At 46.5% G+C, this 17,188-nt stretch overlaps 1 protein-coding gene across 1 annotated transcript in view; it reads left to right on the top strand.

The window, feature by feature from the left end:
• The first annotated feature begins 3,439 nt into the window (after window positions 1–3,439).
• Window positions 3,440–17,188, top strand: part of SCAP (SREBF chaperone) — a 52,815-nt gene continuing 39,066 nt past the window's right edge. Inside the window, exon 1 of the mRNA XM_075704570.1 lies at window positions 3,440–3,637. Within this exon, the coding sequence (XP_075560685.1) occupies window positions 3,516–3,637 (122 nt within the window). The 5' untranslated portion in view covers window positions 3,440–3,515. The remainder of the gene's footprint in view (window positions 3,638–17,188) is intronic.

Raw genomic sequence — 17,188 nt, forward strand, 5'->3', positions numbered from 1 at the left:
GCAAGTAAATACAAAGTTTTCCTCTTTGCAATTAGTAGAAATGGTTCCCAGTGCAATGCTAATAGCCAAAATTGCTGTTAGAAGGTGAGGCTGGTCAAAAAGCCGGTCACGGCATACTTCTGCCACAGAAGTAGAACGTATGTGTGTTCCTGAGTTACTCGTAGAATGGGGAATGGAAGGGATGGTCCAGTCCCAACACCCAGCCCTAAAGGAAGATCAGATCTGCTCGGATATTTCTTTCTAGACTGCAACACCCAAGTTCTTGTGGCCACCCGGGTCACCGGTTAGTTACAGGGAGGAGCTGTCCCTCTAGAGACCTGCGTGCATCGGAAATGGCGGTTTATTTGCACTTCAAAGGTGGAGAATCAAACGCCACGTGCTTGAACTGCGGGGATGAAGGCAGGATGGTGCTTGAACTGCGGGGATGAAGGCAGGATGGCGTTTGCACCGGTGGTCGGGGCCCAACACCAGCTGCCCGCGGGCGGCAGCGAGCAGAGAAGCAGACGTGGCCCCGGCTTTGCCAGCGCGGTGTCCGTCTGAGCCTTCCTTGTTCCGAACGCTGCCGTGGTGATGCTGTCTCTTAGGGATGAACATTTTTCTTCGCATTTGACCTGTGCTTTATGTTGCGTATGTTATGTATATCCACTTGAATTTTTAAGTAGTCTAAACTTGGGGTTTTTTTGCCCCCCCTTCTGTGACTGCTTAGAATGGAACAGAATATTCCAGCTGGAAGGGACGTACAACGATCATCTAGTCCAACTGCCTTCTAGTGCTTGAAGCTTTTCTCGTAATTTGAATTCTTGCACTTGCAGCATTCATGAAGTTTATTACTAATGTAAATGGGGCTGATACGAAGCATGTTCCTTTTTCCCCCTCTCTGCTTAGGCTGGGCAATCAGGTTGGTTTGCGTCCTGTCACAAGGGATCAGGTCTTCTGCTGGAGTGAGACAGCCACGGAGTCTGGGTGCTGAAAACCAGAGGTTTCAGTGTGCTCAGTGTTGGCTTTGCTTTCAAGGATTATTTAATATTTGCTTTTTGTCTTCTCCCCTTAGAAAAATCACCAGTGGGATGAAGCCCTGAATGTTTCAGTTCCAATATACCTATTTGCAACTTCCTTTCTGATTCTGCTAACACACACTGTGGATTTTCAGTTCAGTTACTGCCATGTACTCAAAAGGTATTTTTGGATTATTATTTTCCATGGTCTGTTCTGAGTAGCGGGCTTGTGTATGCAGGGATTTTCTGCATCATTTCCCATTCTTTGAACAGGTCTGGAAGATGGCTTTGCCATTGAAATTTTAAATTAAAATTTGTTCATTTTTCTACTCTCTCTTAAGACCTGGTGTAGAATGTCTGCATTTCTGGTGATTTCAGTGCACCTTTAAAATTTTTTTTATTGTCTTTTTTACATTTGCCTTGGACTTGATTTGACCAGGGCATGTTGGCCACTGGACCAGAACAAGCTAAATGGTAAAAACTGAGCTTTTCCTGATGTAATTTCTACAACTTGCCACGTGTCTGTTCCTTTGCGGGGTACGGTATTTTAGGTTCTCTGTGTGACTAGAAGACAAAACCTTTCTATTCTGCGTGAATGCGATGTATAGCGTTTTGGCTGGCTTGTCAGCCTTGCCCCTTGCATTGCAAGGTCTCCAGGCAGCAAGAGCACACTTCTCATCCCTCCCCTCTCCCAAAATCCCGGAACGTTTGTGCTGGTGTTGGACTGCAGGCAAACTGAAATCGCCCACGACTAAGAAAGTGGTATTGATTCTTACAGAAAGATGTAGTGCCTTGCTAAAAGGTATGAGCAAAAATATATATCCAGGTCTTCTATTAGGTCATTAGGGCAATATACTGGTGCTTCTGTTGCTCAAAATCTGATTATTTTTAGTTGTATTACTCGGGGGGGAAGAAGTAGGTAGATCATTGTAAAATAGTCCTGCGGGCATTGAATAGAACTTGATCTGAACTGAAAAGCATAATGGCTGTACTTCGGGTTTGTCTTCCCCTGTATGCTGGCTCTCATATAGCTGAAAGTGGGTGCTTCAGAAAGAATATAAACCAAAACAGCACCTGTGATACCTCCCCCAGCTTCTAAATATTTGAGCCTTACAGAATTCCTAAGCCAGATATGTATAAAAACCCGTTAACGGATTTCTTACCTGTGTGAACCTCTCAGACCTTCTCCTCTAATATTCTTTACATTTAAGATGATGAAGGTGAGGAGTTCCAAATGTCAATGACCAGCTGGTTTTAATGGGGTAGCCTGGGTTTAGGTCTTGTATTGAATTCCCTGGCGCAATCATTAGTGGCGTTTTCCTGTGGACAAAATGACTTATTTCATATCCTTTGGGTCTCTTATTGTCTCAGTCTTATTCTGGAGAAGCCAGGAAAAATGTATTTATTTCCTCTCAGATAAAAATACAAAAATCTTGGATAATCATGGCTTTGAACTGTATGAAAAAAATCTGTCTTGCACTCAAGCCTTTCGCTTCTTGGACCATCGTTGTGAACCACATGCTTTGCATTTAGCCTGCTACTTAAAGGAAAAAAAAGTTAGAGGGTAGGTTTCTTTGGTTCCATCTTTCCTAGAAATTTGGTTTGTGCTTTATTTTAATGTATTATCTTAACCTTTTCTTAGGGCTTTTTATATTGAATTTCTTATACTTTGTAAATCAAATTGCAAGTTTAAGTGGACCAGTTCTGACATCTGCAATTCAGTTTGCACTTGGTAAACAGCCTAGTCGTAAGTCTTACAGTCGAGTCAAAATACGTTTTGATGAGAAGTATCTGCATTAGTTTATTTTACGGTGTAGCGTACTCTGGCTTAGCCTGCCGAACTGCGGCTACTTATGCTTCCCTCCCTCATTCCCCGCGCAAAAATAACTTTCTTTTAGATTGTCTTAGCTGTAAAGCCTGTTCTGGTCTCTTGTTACTGGTGTGTTGCTAATAGTTAAAGCACTGAAAGTGCTTCAGTCGGTGTCCAAGAGCACTTCCCTTAAGACCACGTTGCTGACAGCTAGCCTCAATCCTTCTTTTCTAATTGGCATTTTGGCATCTCCTTGGAGTACTGCTTAATTCTTTTACTGCTAAGCTCCTTTTCTTCCTTCCTTTCAGACGGTTTGGTTCCTAGCTCTGTTCCTGCGTGTTCTCTCTGACCAGCAGCTCACGGCAGCGGTGCCTGATGTCTGTTCGGCTGGTGTTCAGTCTCTGCTTATGTTTTCTGCCTGCCTTCCCCGAGGCAAAACCCAATAATTTGATCAAATTGCCTGTAGGCTCATAACAACTGCTCGGTGTGTGGTGCCTTTTTCTCCCTTTTCTGAGGAGGTGCAACGCGGGAAGCCTTCTTTGTAAAACAAGCTGGTAACATTTATTTGCCACTTACTTATTTTTCTCACGAGCTTTCTTTCTTTCCAATTTCTAGCTGGATAAAGTGCCTTTGCTGAAGCGTTGCACATGCTGGAATTGCCTGACCCCCTGATGTATTCCGGGATGGCAACTAGGTGACGACAGTTGAGGATGACCCTGACTGAAAAACTGCGCGAGAGGATATCGCGGGCGTTCTACAACCACGGGCTGCTGTGTGCTTCCTACCCCATTCTCATCATCCTCTTCACTGGACTCTGTATTCTGGCCTGCTGGTAAGTCACGCAAAGGACTTGGTGTCACAGGGCGCTGCTGCTTTGTGGGGTTTTCATAGCAATGCCGTGAACGTGTTCAGGTTTCCCTGTCTTGTGGGCTATCCCACAAGCTCTGTTGTGGGTTTTTTTTTTTTTTTTTGGTAATGTAATAAACTTTTGTCATCTCTTTTTGTGGGACAAAAGAAAAGACAGGGATGAAGTATCTTCACGTGGTTTAATAAGTAAATAGTAAAAACTAGTTGAATAACTGAAGTAAAGCAATAAATAAAACAAAAGTAAGCCCCAAACACCTGGTGGTGGACTCCAAAACCATGAATTAAAAATGGGGAGAAGGAAAGTCAATCTTTCTCCCCATACTTGCCTATTCTGTTCTCCCTGAAGTCTGTACTCTTCTTTTTAGTCCTTGCCTCGGCACACACGTGTTGTTTGTTCTTGTAAATTCCCTACTGTCCTTATGGACTCTGATTTGGGTACAACTTGCAGCTGAATATCTTTTCATGATCAGAAATGTTACATGGGCCTTGATAATTTCCAGTGAGGCATTACTACTGCTGGAGTTGAGAAAACTTTTGTGCTCAGGTTTGTGCACAAACACACGCACGGGCAGATTCTCTTGTCAAGGTTTTAATTCTAAGTATCTTAGAATTTTTGGTCAAAATAAACCCTATGTGATGACGTACTCTACTCCTCTGCTTTTAGAAAAGCTCTACCTGTGTTGATACAGATACAGATATAAACGTTTCTTTGAGCATCTCTGAGGATAAGACAGCCTTCTTTCGCATCTACTGTTAAGAGATTATTGAAGTGATTATTGTCATGTATTGAAAACCTGTGAGATCACTTCTCATGCCTGTGACTCTTCAAGGTTGTGAGCAGCAGTTGAGGCCTTGCTCTCCTGATTTTGCCCTGCTTCATATGAATTCTTGTAACTGTCAATGATAATTTTATTTTCAGATCTCTTGTTCTGTCAAATACAAAGCTTCTGCAAAGTCCAAGCAAGTGGATTCTGCGTTCTATTTATCTTTGTTGATATCGTTGCAAGTAACAGCCCTGTTGTCTGACTTCAGCTTTGCTGGATGCTGCTTTCACGTGTCAGGCCCGCATTAGCCAAAACAGAGTTCCACCCTGAGTCCTCATCACCATGCCACCGCGCTCTTGCTTGCTAATTGCTTCTCGCTCTTGCTTGCTAATTGCTTCTCGGAGCTGGCAGTGGTATTAGGCTCCTGTTTTCAGTTATCTTTCAGGTGCTGTTGCCTGGGGCTAAATGCAGGAATGCAAGACAACTGCTTCAGTATGAAATGTTTATCCATACAAATGTTGCATTTTGGGAGTGATCAAGATAAAAACGGCATGCTTACTCCCTTTCCTAAATTTAGGATTTCCCGGACAGGAGGAAATCTGATCTAGGATTACTAGCAGCTGTCCTCATTCTTCTTGGGAACCTTGTGCCCACAAGGTCAGAACGCGTATCTGCCCTGCCTTTGTAGTCGTATGTTGAGAGCAGTGTGAATTAAGGTGTTTCCACTAAGTCCCTGAAGCTTCAAACCAGGTTGTCTTTGGCAGATGAGCTACTGGTAATTGTGTGTTTGTGGAAGTGTCTGTGTTACTCAGTGCCAGTATTTGAGGACTCTGCAGTTATTGGTTACCTTTAGGCTGCAGAAATTTGTCCAAGACGCCATTGGGCAAAAAGTGAATAGTCTGTTTTCTTTAATGAGTTTCAGTAACTCATTAGAAGAGCAAACAGTGGCCCTAGGAGAGACAGGGTTTTAAAAATACTGTGACACCCTTTGAGAGCAAGAGTAGATGGCAAAAAAATTGAAGTGTGGCTAAAGTGCTGTCTCTTTAGAAGCAATTTTTGGGGATGTTTCAGTTCCTGTTCTGAGCTGCCCTGTATTAACTGGCATTAACTAGGTGTTAATTCTGGCTTCAGAAGTGGCATTACTAACTAGGTCAAAACTATTCTAGAGTGCAGCCCTTCTACGCTTGAGCATCTCAGTGTGGTAAGGCTGAGATCCGACAGGATATCCGTGCACAGGATGCTCCGAGATATTTATTGGCAGTTTAGTTTTGGGTTAAGGTCTTCACGTCTTCCTCTTAGTTTGAGCCTGAGGTCTGACTTCTTCATTGTTGACCTGGATGATGGAGCAGAACTGCACCAAGTTTGCAGGCAATGTAAACTTCATATATCATCAGCTGGAAACTGGAAAACCGGATGAAGTGGCTGGATGCAAAATGGAAAGAGTAGCTGATACACCAGATGGCTGTGCAGGCAGAGAGGAACCTCATGAAGATCAACAGAAGGAAGTGTAAAAGGAAGAATAACCCCAGGCGTCTGTGCAGACGGGGGGTCAGCTCTCTGGAAAACAGCTTTGCGGAACAGCTCCTGGGGGACACCACGTTGAACAGGAGCCACCGACGTGTCCTCGCGGCAGAGGCGGCCCACGCTATCCTGGGCTGCGTTAGGGAGAGCGCTGCCAGCGGCCCCAGGGAGGTGATCCTTCCCTTCTGCTCAGCGCTGGTGAGGCCACGCCTGCAGTGCTGGGTCCAGCGCTGGGCTCCCCAGTGAAAGAAAGATGTGGAATTAGCGGAGCAAGTCCAGCAAAGGGGCACGAAGATGATGAAGGGGCTGGAGCATCTCTCCTGTGGGGAAAGGCTGAGGGAGCTGGGACTGTTCAGCCTGGAGAAGGCTCAGGGGGATCTTCTCAGGGTATATAAATATACGGAGAGAGGGTGTGAAGAGAACGGAGCCAGGCTTACCACCCAGGGACAGGACGTGAGGCAAAGGGCACAAACTGAAACATGGGAGAGTCTGTCTATACATAAGAAAACAGTTTTTTCCTTTAAGGTCGTTAACCCTTGGAGCAGGTATCCCAGAGAGGTGGAAGCTCCATCCTTGGAGATACTTGGAAGCCATCTGGACGCGGCCCTGAGCCACGTGCCGTGGCTGACCCTGCCCGAGCAGGTGTAGCCTAGCCCATCCCCAGAGCTGCCTTCCAGCCTCAACTGTCTGTCATTCTGTCTCTGTGCTTTTTAGTCTGCCCATGAAGCTTGTAAAGGAGCTGTGCAGTGCAAAATGATTCAGGAGAATTGTTTTTAAGCTCCCTTTTCGGTTTCTCTAGTGTGAGAGTCATGTTGATTTATCAAGGTGTTAGGAGTGTCCCCTTCCCTCCCATGCTTCCTTCCCTCCGTCTTCTGTTTTTTTCCGAGCTGAGAAAGGAAGTGGTGCTAAAGGGAACACACATCCTTGCTATCAAGTGATTTGAGAGTAACTCCTGGTTTTTGGGAGGCTAGGTAGCTTTGCAGTTGCAGTCCACATATTGTTCATTCATTTAAAACAAAAAATAAACCTGATTATATCCATTTACAATGAAGCTACACTACCAAGTGTATTGTATTTCAGGTTCCTTAGCTTGTACTATAATTGGGGTATTCTCTTGCCAGAGCTCGCATTCAGGGGCTGCTCTCTACAGTGAGCGCTTGATAAATATCCTTAGAAGTCCGAGATGCCGCTTCCTTGTTTGCTCTGTGTGGAATAATGTGATACTTGTGGTGTGTGGCTGCACACAGTTGTTAGCTCTGTGGCTTGTGCAACTGTAGCTGTTGAACGCTAATCCTTTAACAAATGGGTAGGGACTACGACCGTGGAAACCTGGAGCAAGATATTCAGTAGCTTTTCAGACTGTACTGCACTAGAATCCTTCTAAACAAGTCTTTTCATCAGATGCCGTAAAATTTTGTGGTTTTTTGGGGGGCAGGGTGCCAAGGCCAACGAAAGAACTAATTTCTTTTTTTAATCAGGATGCCTGAATATATAAAATGGTATGAAATAACAGGAAAACAGAAGTGATCAACGGTCATCTCAATGACTGCTGGCTATCTATGGGGTGGGGCAGGAAACTTCAAAAGTATTGCAGCAATTATTTGGGAAAATGTATTTTTAGCTAATATACTAACTCACTTTAGGTTGAAGTTAACTCCTGGAACTGTGTCATGTGGTGGGCGTTTCATGCACTATATGCTCGCCCTATTCTTCTGCTCTTTCTAGGCATCTGCTATTGGCCTCTGTAGGGCAGATGGACCTTTGGCTGACCCAGCACAGCTAGCTATTCATGTTTGTTTTAAACTACGTCCATCTGAAGAGCCTTCCAGAATGCAAAATTGGCAGCTGTGGGGCGTGTTCAGCGCCTAGCGTGGGTTGGGTGCTGTGTGCAGGAGTCGCAGCAGACAGTTGCTTATGGGAGCTGTCGGATGGCTGCCTCATAGAATCACAGAATCGTTTAGGCTGGAAAAGACCTTTAAGATCATTGAGTCCAAGTGTTAACCTCGCACTGCCAAGTCCACCACTAAACCATGTCCCTGAGCACGTCTACACATCTTTTAAATATCTCCAGGGATGGGGACTCAACCCCTTCCCTGGGCAGCCTGTTCCAATGCTTGACAGCCCTTTCTGTGAAGGAATTTCTCCCAATATCCAACCTAAACCTCCCCTGGCGCAGCTTGAGCCCATTTCCTCTCATCCTATCGCTGGTTCCTTGGGAGAAGAGCCCGACCCCCCTCCCTGCCCCCTCCTGCCAGGAGCTGCAGAGCGATCAGGTCTCCCCTCAGCCTCCTCTTCTCCAGGCTGAACACCCCCAGCTCCCTCAGCCGCTCCCCACCAGCCCTGTGCTCCACACCCTGCCCCAGCTCCGCTGCCCTTCTCTGGACACGCTCCAGCACCCCAATGTCCTCCTTGTGCCGAGGGGCCCAAAACTGGACACAGCATTCCAGGTGCGGCCTCCCCAGTGCTGAGCACAGGGGGACGATCCCTGCCCTGCTCCTGCTGGCCACGCTATTCCTGACACAAGCCAGGATGCTGTTGGCCGCCTTGGCCACCTGGGCACACTGCTGGCTCATGTTCAGCCACTGGCGACCAACACCCCCAGGTCCTTTTTGGCCAGGCGGCTTTCCAGCCACTCTTCCCCAAGCCTGCAGCGCTGCATGGGGTTGTTGTGACCCAAGTGCAGGACCCGGCACTTGGCCTTGTTGAACCTCACACAGTTGGCCTCAGTCCATCGGTCCAGCCTGGCCAGGTCCCTGTGCAGGGCCATCCCACCCTCCAGCAGATCGACACTCCCACCCAGCTTGGTGTCGTCTGCAAACTTACTGAGGGTGCACTCAGTCCCCTCTTCCAGATCATTGATAAAGACATTAAAGAGAACTGGCCCCAAAACTGAGCCCTGGGGAACACCACTTGTGACCGCCCACCACCTGGATTTAACTCCATTCACCACCACTCTTTGGGCCTGGCCACCCAGCCATTTTTTTACCCAGCGAAGAGTACTCCTGTCCAAGCCATGAGCTGCCAGTTTCTCCAGGAGAATGCTGTGGGAAACGGTGTCAAAGGCTTTACTAAAGTCTGGGTAGACAACATTCACGCCCTTTCCCTCATCCACTAAGCGGGTCACCTTGTCATAGAAGGAGATCAGGTTAGTCAAGTAGGACCTGCTGTTCATAAACCCATGCTGACTGGGCCTGATCACCTGGTTGTCCTGTACATGCCACGTGATGACACTCAGGATGATCTGCTCCATGACCTTCCCTGGTACCGAGGTCAGGCTGACAGGCCTGTAGTTCCCTGGATCCTCCTTCTTGTAGATGGGCGTCACATTTGCTAACCTCCAGTCAACTGGGACCTCCCTGGTTAGCCAGGAATGCTGACAAGGGATTGGAAGTGGCTTGGTGAGTACTTCTGCCAGCTCCCTCAGTACCCTTGGGTGGATCCCATCCGGCCCCACAGACTTGTGCATGTCTAAGTGGTGTAGCAGGTTGCTAACCATTTCCCCTTGGCTTATGAGGACTTCTTTCTGCTCCCTGCCCCTGTCTTCCAGCTCAGGGAGCTGGGTACCCCGAAAGCAACTGATCTGACTATTAAAGACTGAGGCAAAGAAAGCATTAACTACCTCAGCCTCTTCCTCATCCTTTGTCACTATGTTTCCCCCTGCATCCAATAAAGGATAGAGATTCGCCTTAGCCCTCCTTTTGTTGCTAATGTACTTATAGAAGCATTTTTTTATTGTTTTTTATGGCAGTAGCCAAATTAAGTTCTAGTTGGGCTTTGGCCCTTCTAATTTTCTCCCTGCATAGCCTCATGATATCCCTGTAGTCCTGCCTGCCCCTTCTTCTGAAGGTTATAAACTCTCTTTTTTTTCCTGAGTTCCAGCCAAAGCTCTCTGTTCAGCCAGGCCGGTCCTGGTCATCTTCCCCACCGGTTTCCCCGTCTTTTGGCCCATGGGGATGGCCTGCTCCTGCACCTTCAAGATTTCCTTCTTGAAGAATGTCCAGCCTTCCTGGACTCCTTTGCCCATTGGGACTGCCTCTGAGGGACTCTGTTAACCAGGCCCCTAAATAGGCCAAAGTCTGTTCCCAGGGAGTCCAAGGGAGCAGTTCTGCTGACCCCCCTCCTCCAAGAATTGAAAACTCTTATCATTTCACGATCACTGTGCCCAAGCTGGCCTCCAGCCATCACATCACCCACAAGTCCTTCTCTGTTCGCAAACAGCAGGTCCTGCACCATGCCTTCCCTAGTTGGCTCCCTCACCAGCTGTCTTGGGAAGGTCTCTTCCATACACTGCAGGAGCCTCCTGGACTGTTTCCTCTCTGCTGTATCGTAGAATCATGGAATGCTTTAGGCTGGAAGGGACCTTCAGAGGTCACCCAGCCCAACCCCCCTGCAGTGACAGGGACAGCTTTAACCAGACCAGGGTGCTCACAGCCCCGTCCAACCTGGCCTGGGATGTTTCCAGGGATGGGGCCTCCACCGCCTCTCTGGGCAACCTGGGCCAGTGCCTCACCACCCTCAGTGTACTGTCTTTCCAGCAGACATCTGATAAGTTGAAGTCGCCCATGAGAACAAGGGCTAGCAATCATGAGACTTCTCCCAGCTGCTTATAGAATATTTTGTCTGCCTCTTCATCCTGCTTGGGTGCTCTGTAACAGACTCCCACCATGGTAGCTGCCTTGCTGGCCTTCCCCCTGATTCTTACCCAGCAACACTCAATGCTGTCGTCACCATCATCAAGCTCTAGACAATCAAAACACTCCCTAGCATACAGGGCTACCCCACCGCCTCTCCTTCCTTGCCTGTCCCTTCTGAAGAGTTTATAGCCATCCATTGCAGCACTCCAGTTGTGAGTCATCCCACCAGGTTTCCCTGATGGCAACTGTGTCATGGTTTTCCCGCTGCACAGTGGCTTCCATCTCCTCCTGTTTGTTGCCCATGCTGTGTGCACTGGTGTAGGTGCACCTCAGTTGGGCTATTGATCCCAACACCTTGTTGGGGGCAGAAGCCCTATTTCCTACGTGACCGTTCTCAGGCGCTTCCGTGGTTTCTAACACATCCATAACCCTTCCGTCTTTGCTGCCACATGGATCCCCATCCCCTACCTCCACTGAGATGGCAGATGAAAGGACCTTGCTAGCACACCATCCCTCAACTGCTGGTGTGCTTCCCCCGGCTTATCTCTGGCAAGCCTGGTTTTATCCCTTTCCCCCTACAAATTTAATTTAAAGCTCTTTCAGTGAGCCCTGCTAACTCCTGTGCAAAGATCCTTTTCCCCCTTTAGGACAGGTGTACCCCGTCTGTCACCAGCAGGCCTGGTGTTGTGTAAACCGACCCATGATCAAAAACCCCCAAATTCTGCTGGTGACACCAGCCTTGGAGCCAGGTATTGATCTGCTGGTTCCTCCTGTGTCTTCCCTCGTCATTCCCTGTAACTGGAAGGATAGAGGAGAAGACTGCTTGTGCTCCTGACCCCTTAACCAGTTGTCCCAAGGTCCTGAAGTCTCTATTGATTGCCCTTGGACTACTTGTTGCAACTTCATCACTGCCTACTTGAAAAATCACTAATGGATAGTAATCCGAGGGCTGTACCAGGCTAGGAAGCTTTCTCTTCACATCTCTAGCCCGGGCCCCTGAGAATTCCCTCAGAAATGGGTCCAGTCGGCACATTGGGCCTTCTGTTCCCCTCAGAAGAGAGTCTCCTATGACAATAACACATCTTTTTTTCTTTACGGAAGCGGTTTTGACGCAGGGCGTAGGCCACCTTAACCTCGGCGACTCATCCGAGCTAGATGAACCGTCATCCTCGTTGGTTCGGTTCCACTTGCAGAGCCTCGTACCTATGGGAAGGTGGGGTGGTCACGGAGGAGACGCGCCTGCCGTGCCGGGCAGGAGCCTGTCGCCATTCCCCGCTATCCCTTCAGTCGCTGTGTTCAGCCAGGCGGAGAGAGGATAGGGAATCCTCTGTGGAAGCTTTCTGTTGGCTGGGGGGGAGGAACTCGGTGATGGCCGCAAAGTGTCACATCTGCATTTTTTCCTGCAGTCATATTGTGAGGACTCTGAGTAATGGTCTTTGGCACCGATTTACTGCTGGAATTTAATTGGTTTGTGCTCTTCAGAAGCGTTCCATTTTCTTAGGACAGATCTCACTGATTCATCTCAGCCACCTCACTGCAAAAATGAGTGAAAATGTGCTGAAATTTGGAGAAAGCAGCTGGTGGAAAAAATCAAGGCCCAGCTTCAGGGTAGAAGCTCATTTAGGCAATGTCTCTGTCCAACATGATTGGTAAGAGACCCTCAGCACTGTTTGCATGGTAATGCAGATTAGTGTCTGCAACAAGCATGGGCCAATTAAGTAGTAGGAACTACAGGTCTTTCTAATGAGGAAGGGAGATACACAAGCGATCCAGGGGTTTCATGCCGACTTTTATCAACAGGGAAGGAGCTAACAGCATCCTCAGTGTTGCTGAGGTTAGTCGCTGCCCCTGAAGAAGCGGGCGGAAAAAGGGGAAGGTAGTAGAGCAAAAAGGAAGCATTCTGGATTCTTCATCCTTAAACATGGTTAACGAATACATTGTATTGTTCAAGCAAGTGAGGGTGGATCCTACATCCTGAATTCCTGAGAGAGGTTAAACAGTCTGCTGCTCTGCACCTGTGTGCACCCAGAATCAAGGAGAGCTTGTAAAATTCTGCTGCAGAAGAAATTAACTCAGCTGTTCTCATTTTCCTCCCCCACACCTCAGTAAAACCTGCCCATCTTTGGGTTCAGGTAACTTTTTTAAAAACTGAAATAAACCGCATGGTCCGCTATTTATCCGGCATAGTTCTCGTTCTCAACCAATGCGACAACAGATAACGTGTGGGTGTTTCTCCTGTTCTAAAAAGGTCCGGTGTCAAGGAGCACGTAGCACAGTGACCAGAGTGCCTGCTATATGTTGTTTGAATGTATTCTGTCTTTAACCTTGGAAGTATTTTGTGAAGACCCTATTTTTAATGTCACCTATAGACAAGACATAGCTTATCTGGTTTTGTTAATAAATTAATATTCAAAGCAAAAATTCCTATGACTCATTCTTACTCTATAGTCTTAATCGAAGTCTGAAAATCCAAGTCAGTCTTCACTTCAGAGGGAGGGTTTTCTGCTGAACTATTGACAGATGTAGGGCTTATTAGTGAACTTCTTGGTTTAGTAGATGTCCCTTTGTAGGCAACATTCATTTTCATCATCCCACTTAAATGGATCTGCATTAAGAAACATTCCTGTTCTTTACAGGGACAAATTTACTGAGTGTTTCCTTCCCACCGCCCCCCCACCCCCACCCCAGTAGAATGAGTGCCACTTAAGCCTATCTGACAAAAGAGTAGATTCTCCTCCTCCCCAGCTCAGAAAAGAACAGATAATACCTATAAATCTGGTAATCAGGGTAAATTCCAAATTCCTTTGTAGTTCTGAAAAATAGTTTTTAGTTAAAGTAAGAATTTAAAATCAAACTGTTGTCTCTGAAGCAGGTTTAGGAGAATTAAACAGGGTGAATCTTTGGAGGTGTTCATTATGTGACTGAAGCGCCTGGGTTCTGCTGCTGAAGAACTGTAGAAGTGACTGGAACCAGATCCCTTCTGTGTGTGTGTGTGTGTGTGCATACCTTTATTTCTTTCTAAGAGAACATTTCCCTACCTTACAGGTTTGTACTATCTTGTGTGATAACCAGAGGAGCTGAGCTGCTGTCAGGCTCTTCATGTTCCCAATCCACCGAGCACGCAGTCTCCTGTGGGTCCGCGTGATGAAACTAGAAGCAAGTTGTGTGTAATGAGACCTCTATTCTGCTTTGCAGAAAAAACGAAACCAGCAGCACAGAGCAGGGGGCATCGTTACTTTTGCAGTGCAGATTTTGGAGCGCCCTGTCAGTGGGAAGGGGTGCAAAGCAAACATTGTTTATTCAGAAACAGGTATTTCTGCACTTACTGAGGCTAAACAGGGAACTGTTGCTCCCAAATATCTGGCCTTCTCTACCTGCTGGCAAGACCCTTTTTATCAAATTTCAGATCTCTCATTAGCGATGGGTTTTCAGGTTGTTCTATCTTTGTGATAGTTTAGGCTGGAAACAGGCTAAAAGCTTGTTCTGCAGTGTGCAAAATGAAGGTGGTAGCTATTTTAAGGCAATGTATCACCACTTCCCCTGTTAAGACCTGGCAGCTCTCTACTTCCCTTCATATTCACCAGCAGAAGACTGTTCTGGGGTGGTGGTGATCTCCGCTTTGGTTCTGTGAAGGAGGAATATACAATTGTAGGGTTTGCAGTTCTGTTGAGTTGCCAGCCGCCTCGGGCTGACCTGGCAGTTCTCCACCTTGGCCCTCTAAGCTGTCTTGAAAATATGTAAAGTAGTTGGATGAACGTTTTTGCTTGAACCTACCTCATGCTTGGTAACTAAAATGCGCTCTTGCTTGAATTCAGCAATACCAACTTGTAGGTGATCTATTTTTCCTTTATTTTGGATTTGCAGAGGGGCATCAGGGCACGCTGTTACATGGGCATCTAAAAATAACCCTTCTCCAAACCAAAACTTATTTTTAAGCTCTCGTGTCATCTGTTTTAGATCCTACTTTTCTTCCCTCCTTTCTCCAACCTTTCCATTCTGGTGTTCACCTCTTTCCCGGATGTTCAAAAAAATCTCTTAACACGGAGAAATGTGAGGAGAATCAAACCTGAGTGCTAGAAATCACTTCCCCGTAACTGACTTGGAGCAATTCTCGTGTTTGGTAAGAAGTGCACATGGAAAGGACCTAGGCCTGTCACATCTCGCAGTCCTTGCAGCGTTTAGTGTCTGTGGGAAGCCAGGATGCTTCTGACAACTCAGCAGGAGCTCTTGGTTTGTTTTTTTTAAGTATCTCTTTACTTAAAAGATGCTCTAACATTGATGTCTGAAGTAGTAGGTCTAGTGACTTTCTTGGTATCATTGGGTGGTTCTTTCTCAGTCTGTCCTTTTTTTTGTCTCTGCTGTCAGTCTGTCTCAGGTATCACTGACTGCATCAGCTGGTATTGCTACTATTGCTAATGTATAAGGCTAACTAAATTCAAGAACTAATGTTTTAGCATCTTACTGAAATAACTTACAGTAAGTATAACCTAGAATGCGTACTTTGCGTGTTCTTCCATCAGACATTCTCAAAACCTTTCATAAACATGACTCCTCAAATACCACTGTGATACAAGTAAATAGATGTCCCTGCTTCCCTTATGGGGACATGTATTTATTTATATTGTAGTTGGCTCAAGATGAGGGAGCTTTTGAAGAGAGTCCCAATAGTAAGTCTTGTTCCTGTGCTCTGCTGCAAAACAATACCATGAGCAGTCTACGCTATCTAGATCGTGCTGTGATAAGGGCTGTAGGAGCTAAACAGAGGTGTGTGCAGACTACATGGTCTGTTTTAACCTTTTTAACCTTTTAAAAGTGGATGTCCTGTGGGGCCTTTTCTCTGAAGATAGCTGCTGAAAATGGGGATTATAATAAAAAATAGTTCCAGCTTTTTTTGTGTGTGCCAGACAGTCTGTTCCTGATGGGTGCACATCAGTGTCTTCTAATACCACGGCTGCCACAGCTCTTCTAGTCTCAGTAAAATACAGAATTATAGAATGGTTTGGGTTGGAAGGGACCTTAAAGATCATCTCATTCCAACCCTCTGTCATGGGCCGGGACACCTTCAGCTAGGTCAGGTTGCTCAGAGCCCCATCCAACCCGGCCTTGAACACTTCCAGGGATGGGGCAGCCGCAGCTTCTCTGGGCAACCTGTGCCAGTGCCTCACCACCCTCATAGCGAAGAATTTCTTCCTAATATCTGATCTAAATCTACCCTCTTTCAAAAGATGCAAAGACAAAAGCTCTTGCCCCCGATGAAGGTAGTAACTTACAAGAGTAGAGCCATGACTGACGTGTTACGTCTCACTGTCTTTAACAATGATGAGTATTAGAATTAGGACTCATTAGTACATGGGGAAATGAAGAGAATTACGTCCTACTTGGCAACATGGCTTTTGTTGGCCGAGCAGCCTGGAAGCGTAGAGGAAGCTGAAGGAACCCATTGATGTGACCTGCAGAAAACTTCAGACTGGATGGAGAAAATCTTAACACTGTTTTGCATCACACGAGCAAGAGGCAAACACTTTGAGTAACTGCAGTGGTAGATGCTGCTTTCCTCTTCCTTGCCTACTGTAGGCATAGGTTAAAAATATGGATTGGAGGGAGCATATGGATCTTTTCCTACTGCATAAATCTTGTTCCATGTTCATGATTTAATCGGATTGCAGGGAAATGCTGAAGTTGGTTTAGGTACCAACAGATCTACCCTGACTGCAGGCCCGGAGAGGACAGTGGAATATGGGAATCTCGGTTGCCGTGGTTCACCGAGAGCTGTGGTAGGATATAGTCCTCAGCAGTGCGCAGACATCTCTAGATTATTTTTTCCTTCCGTCAGAAATTTCCCTTTTGTTTTTCCCCTCATTTTGTTGCCCTTGAGTTTTCCAAGAAATGCCATTTACTCTTTCCTACATTGCATTTGCATGTACTTTCAAGTATTGTGGAGAAGTTTGAAAATCCTAACATGAAAAATAAAACCCAACAAAACAAAAATCTTGGTCATTCAAAAATGCCATTAAGGAGCTGTGAGTTGCTGTGTCCAGTATTTTGGGAGGTGGCTTGCGCTTCAGGATGGGAGTGGTTTGCTTCTTCCCCTCTACAGAAGATTAAACTTTTTTTTAACAACAGAAAAAAACAAATACGGGATTCTCAGCTAACCTTCTGTTAGCTGCTGTCAGGCAGCCTGTCCCATCTTGCATCTTTCTCCGAGGCCCTGTGTAACCCCGAGCCATCTGGAAGCTGTGTACCAGTTGCCATTGTTTAGATGAACATTCCTCCTTCCCGACTTCTCAGGTAGCTTCCGTAGCTAAAGCCAAGGCTGCTGTGAACAGCCGGTACGTATGTAGGAGGAAATCGTTCGCTAGTAGAGGAGTTGACGCGCATCTCTGCTCCAGTCTGGCGACAGGCATGTTTCTTGGTGACGAAGTGGTTTTATTCAGCTGTAAATACGCTAGTGGCTGAGAACCAACATGGTGGGGCAACTGAGAACCCTCTCCAGAGGCTAGTTGTTTTAAAATATAGAAATACTCCTTTTTCCGAGTTTCTGTGGTATATAGGCTGGTGAGTTAAGGCCTTCCTTTGTGGCCTCAAGCACAGAAGGGG

Source organism: Pelecanus crispus, chromosome 2 (assembly GCF_030463565.1).
Source record: "Pelecanus crispus isolate bPelCri1 chromosome 2, bPelCri1.pri, whole genome shotgun sequence".
In the NCBI taxonomy this organism is placed as follows: Eukaryota; Metazoa; Chordata; class Aves; order Pelecaniformes; family Pelecanidae; genus Pelecanus; species Pelecanus crispus.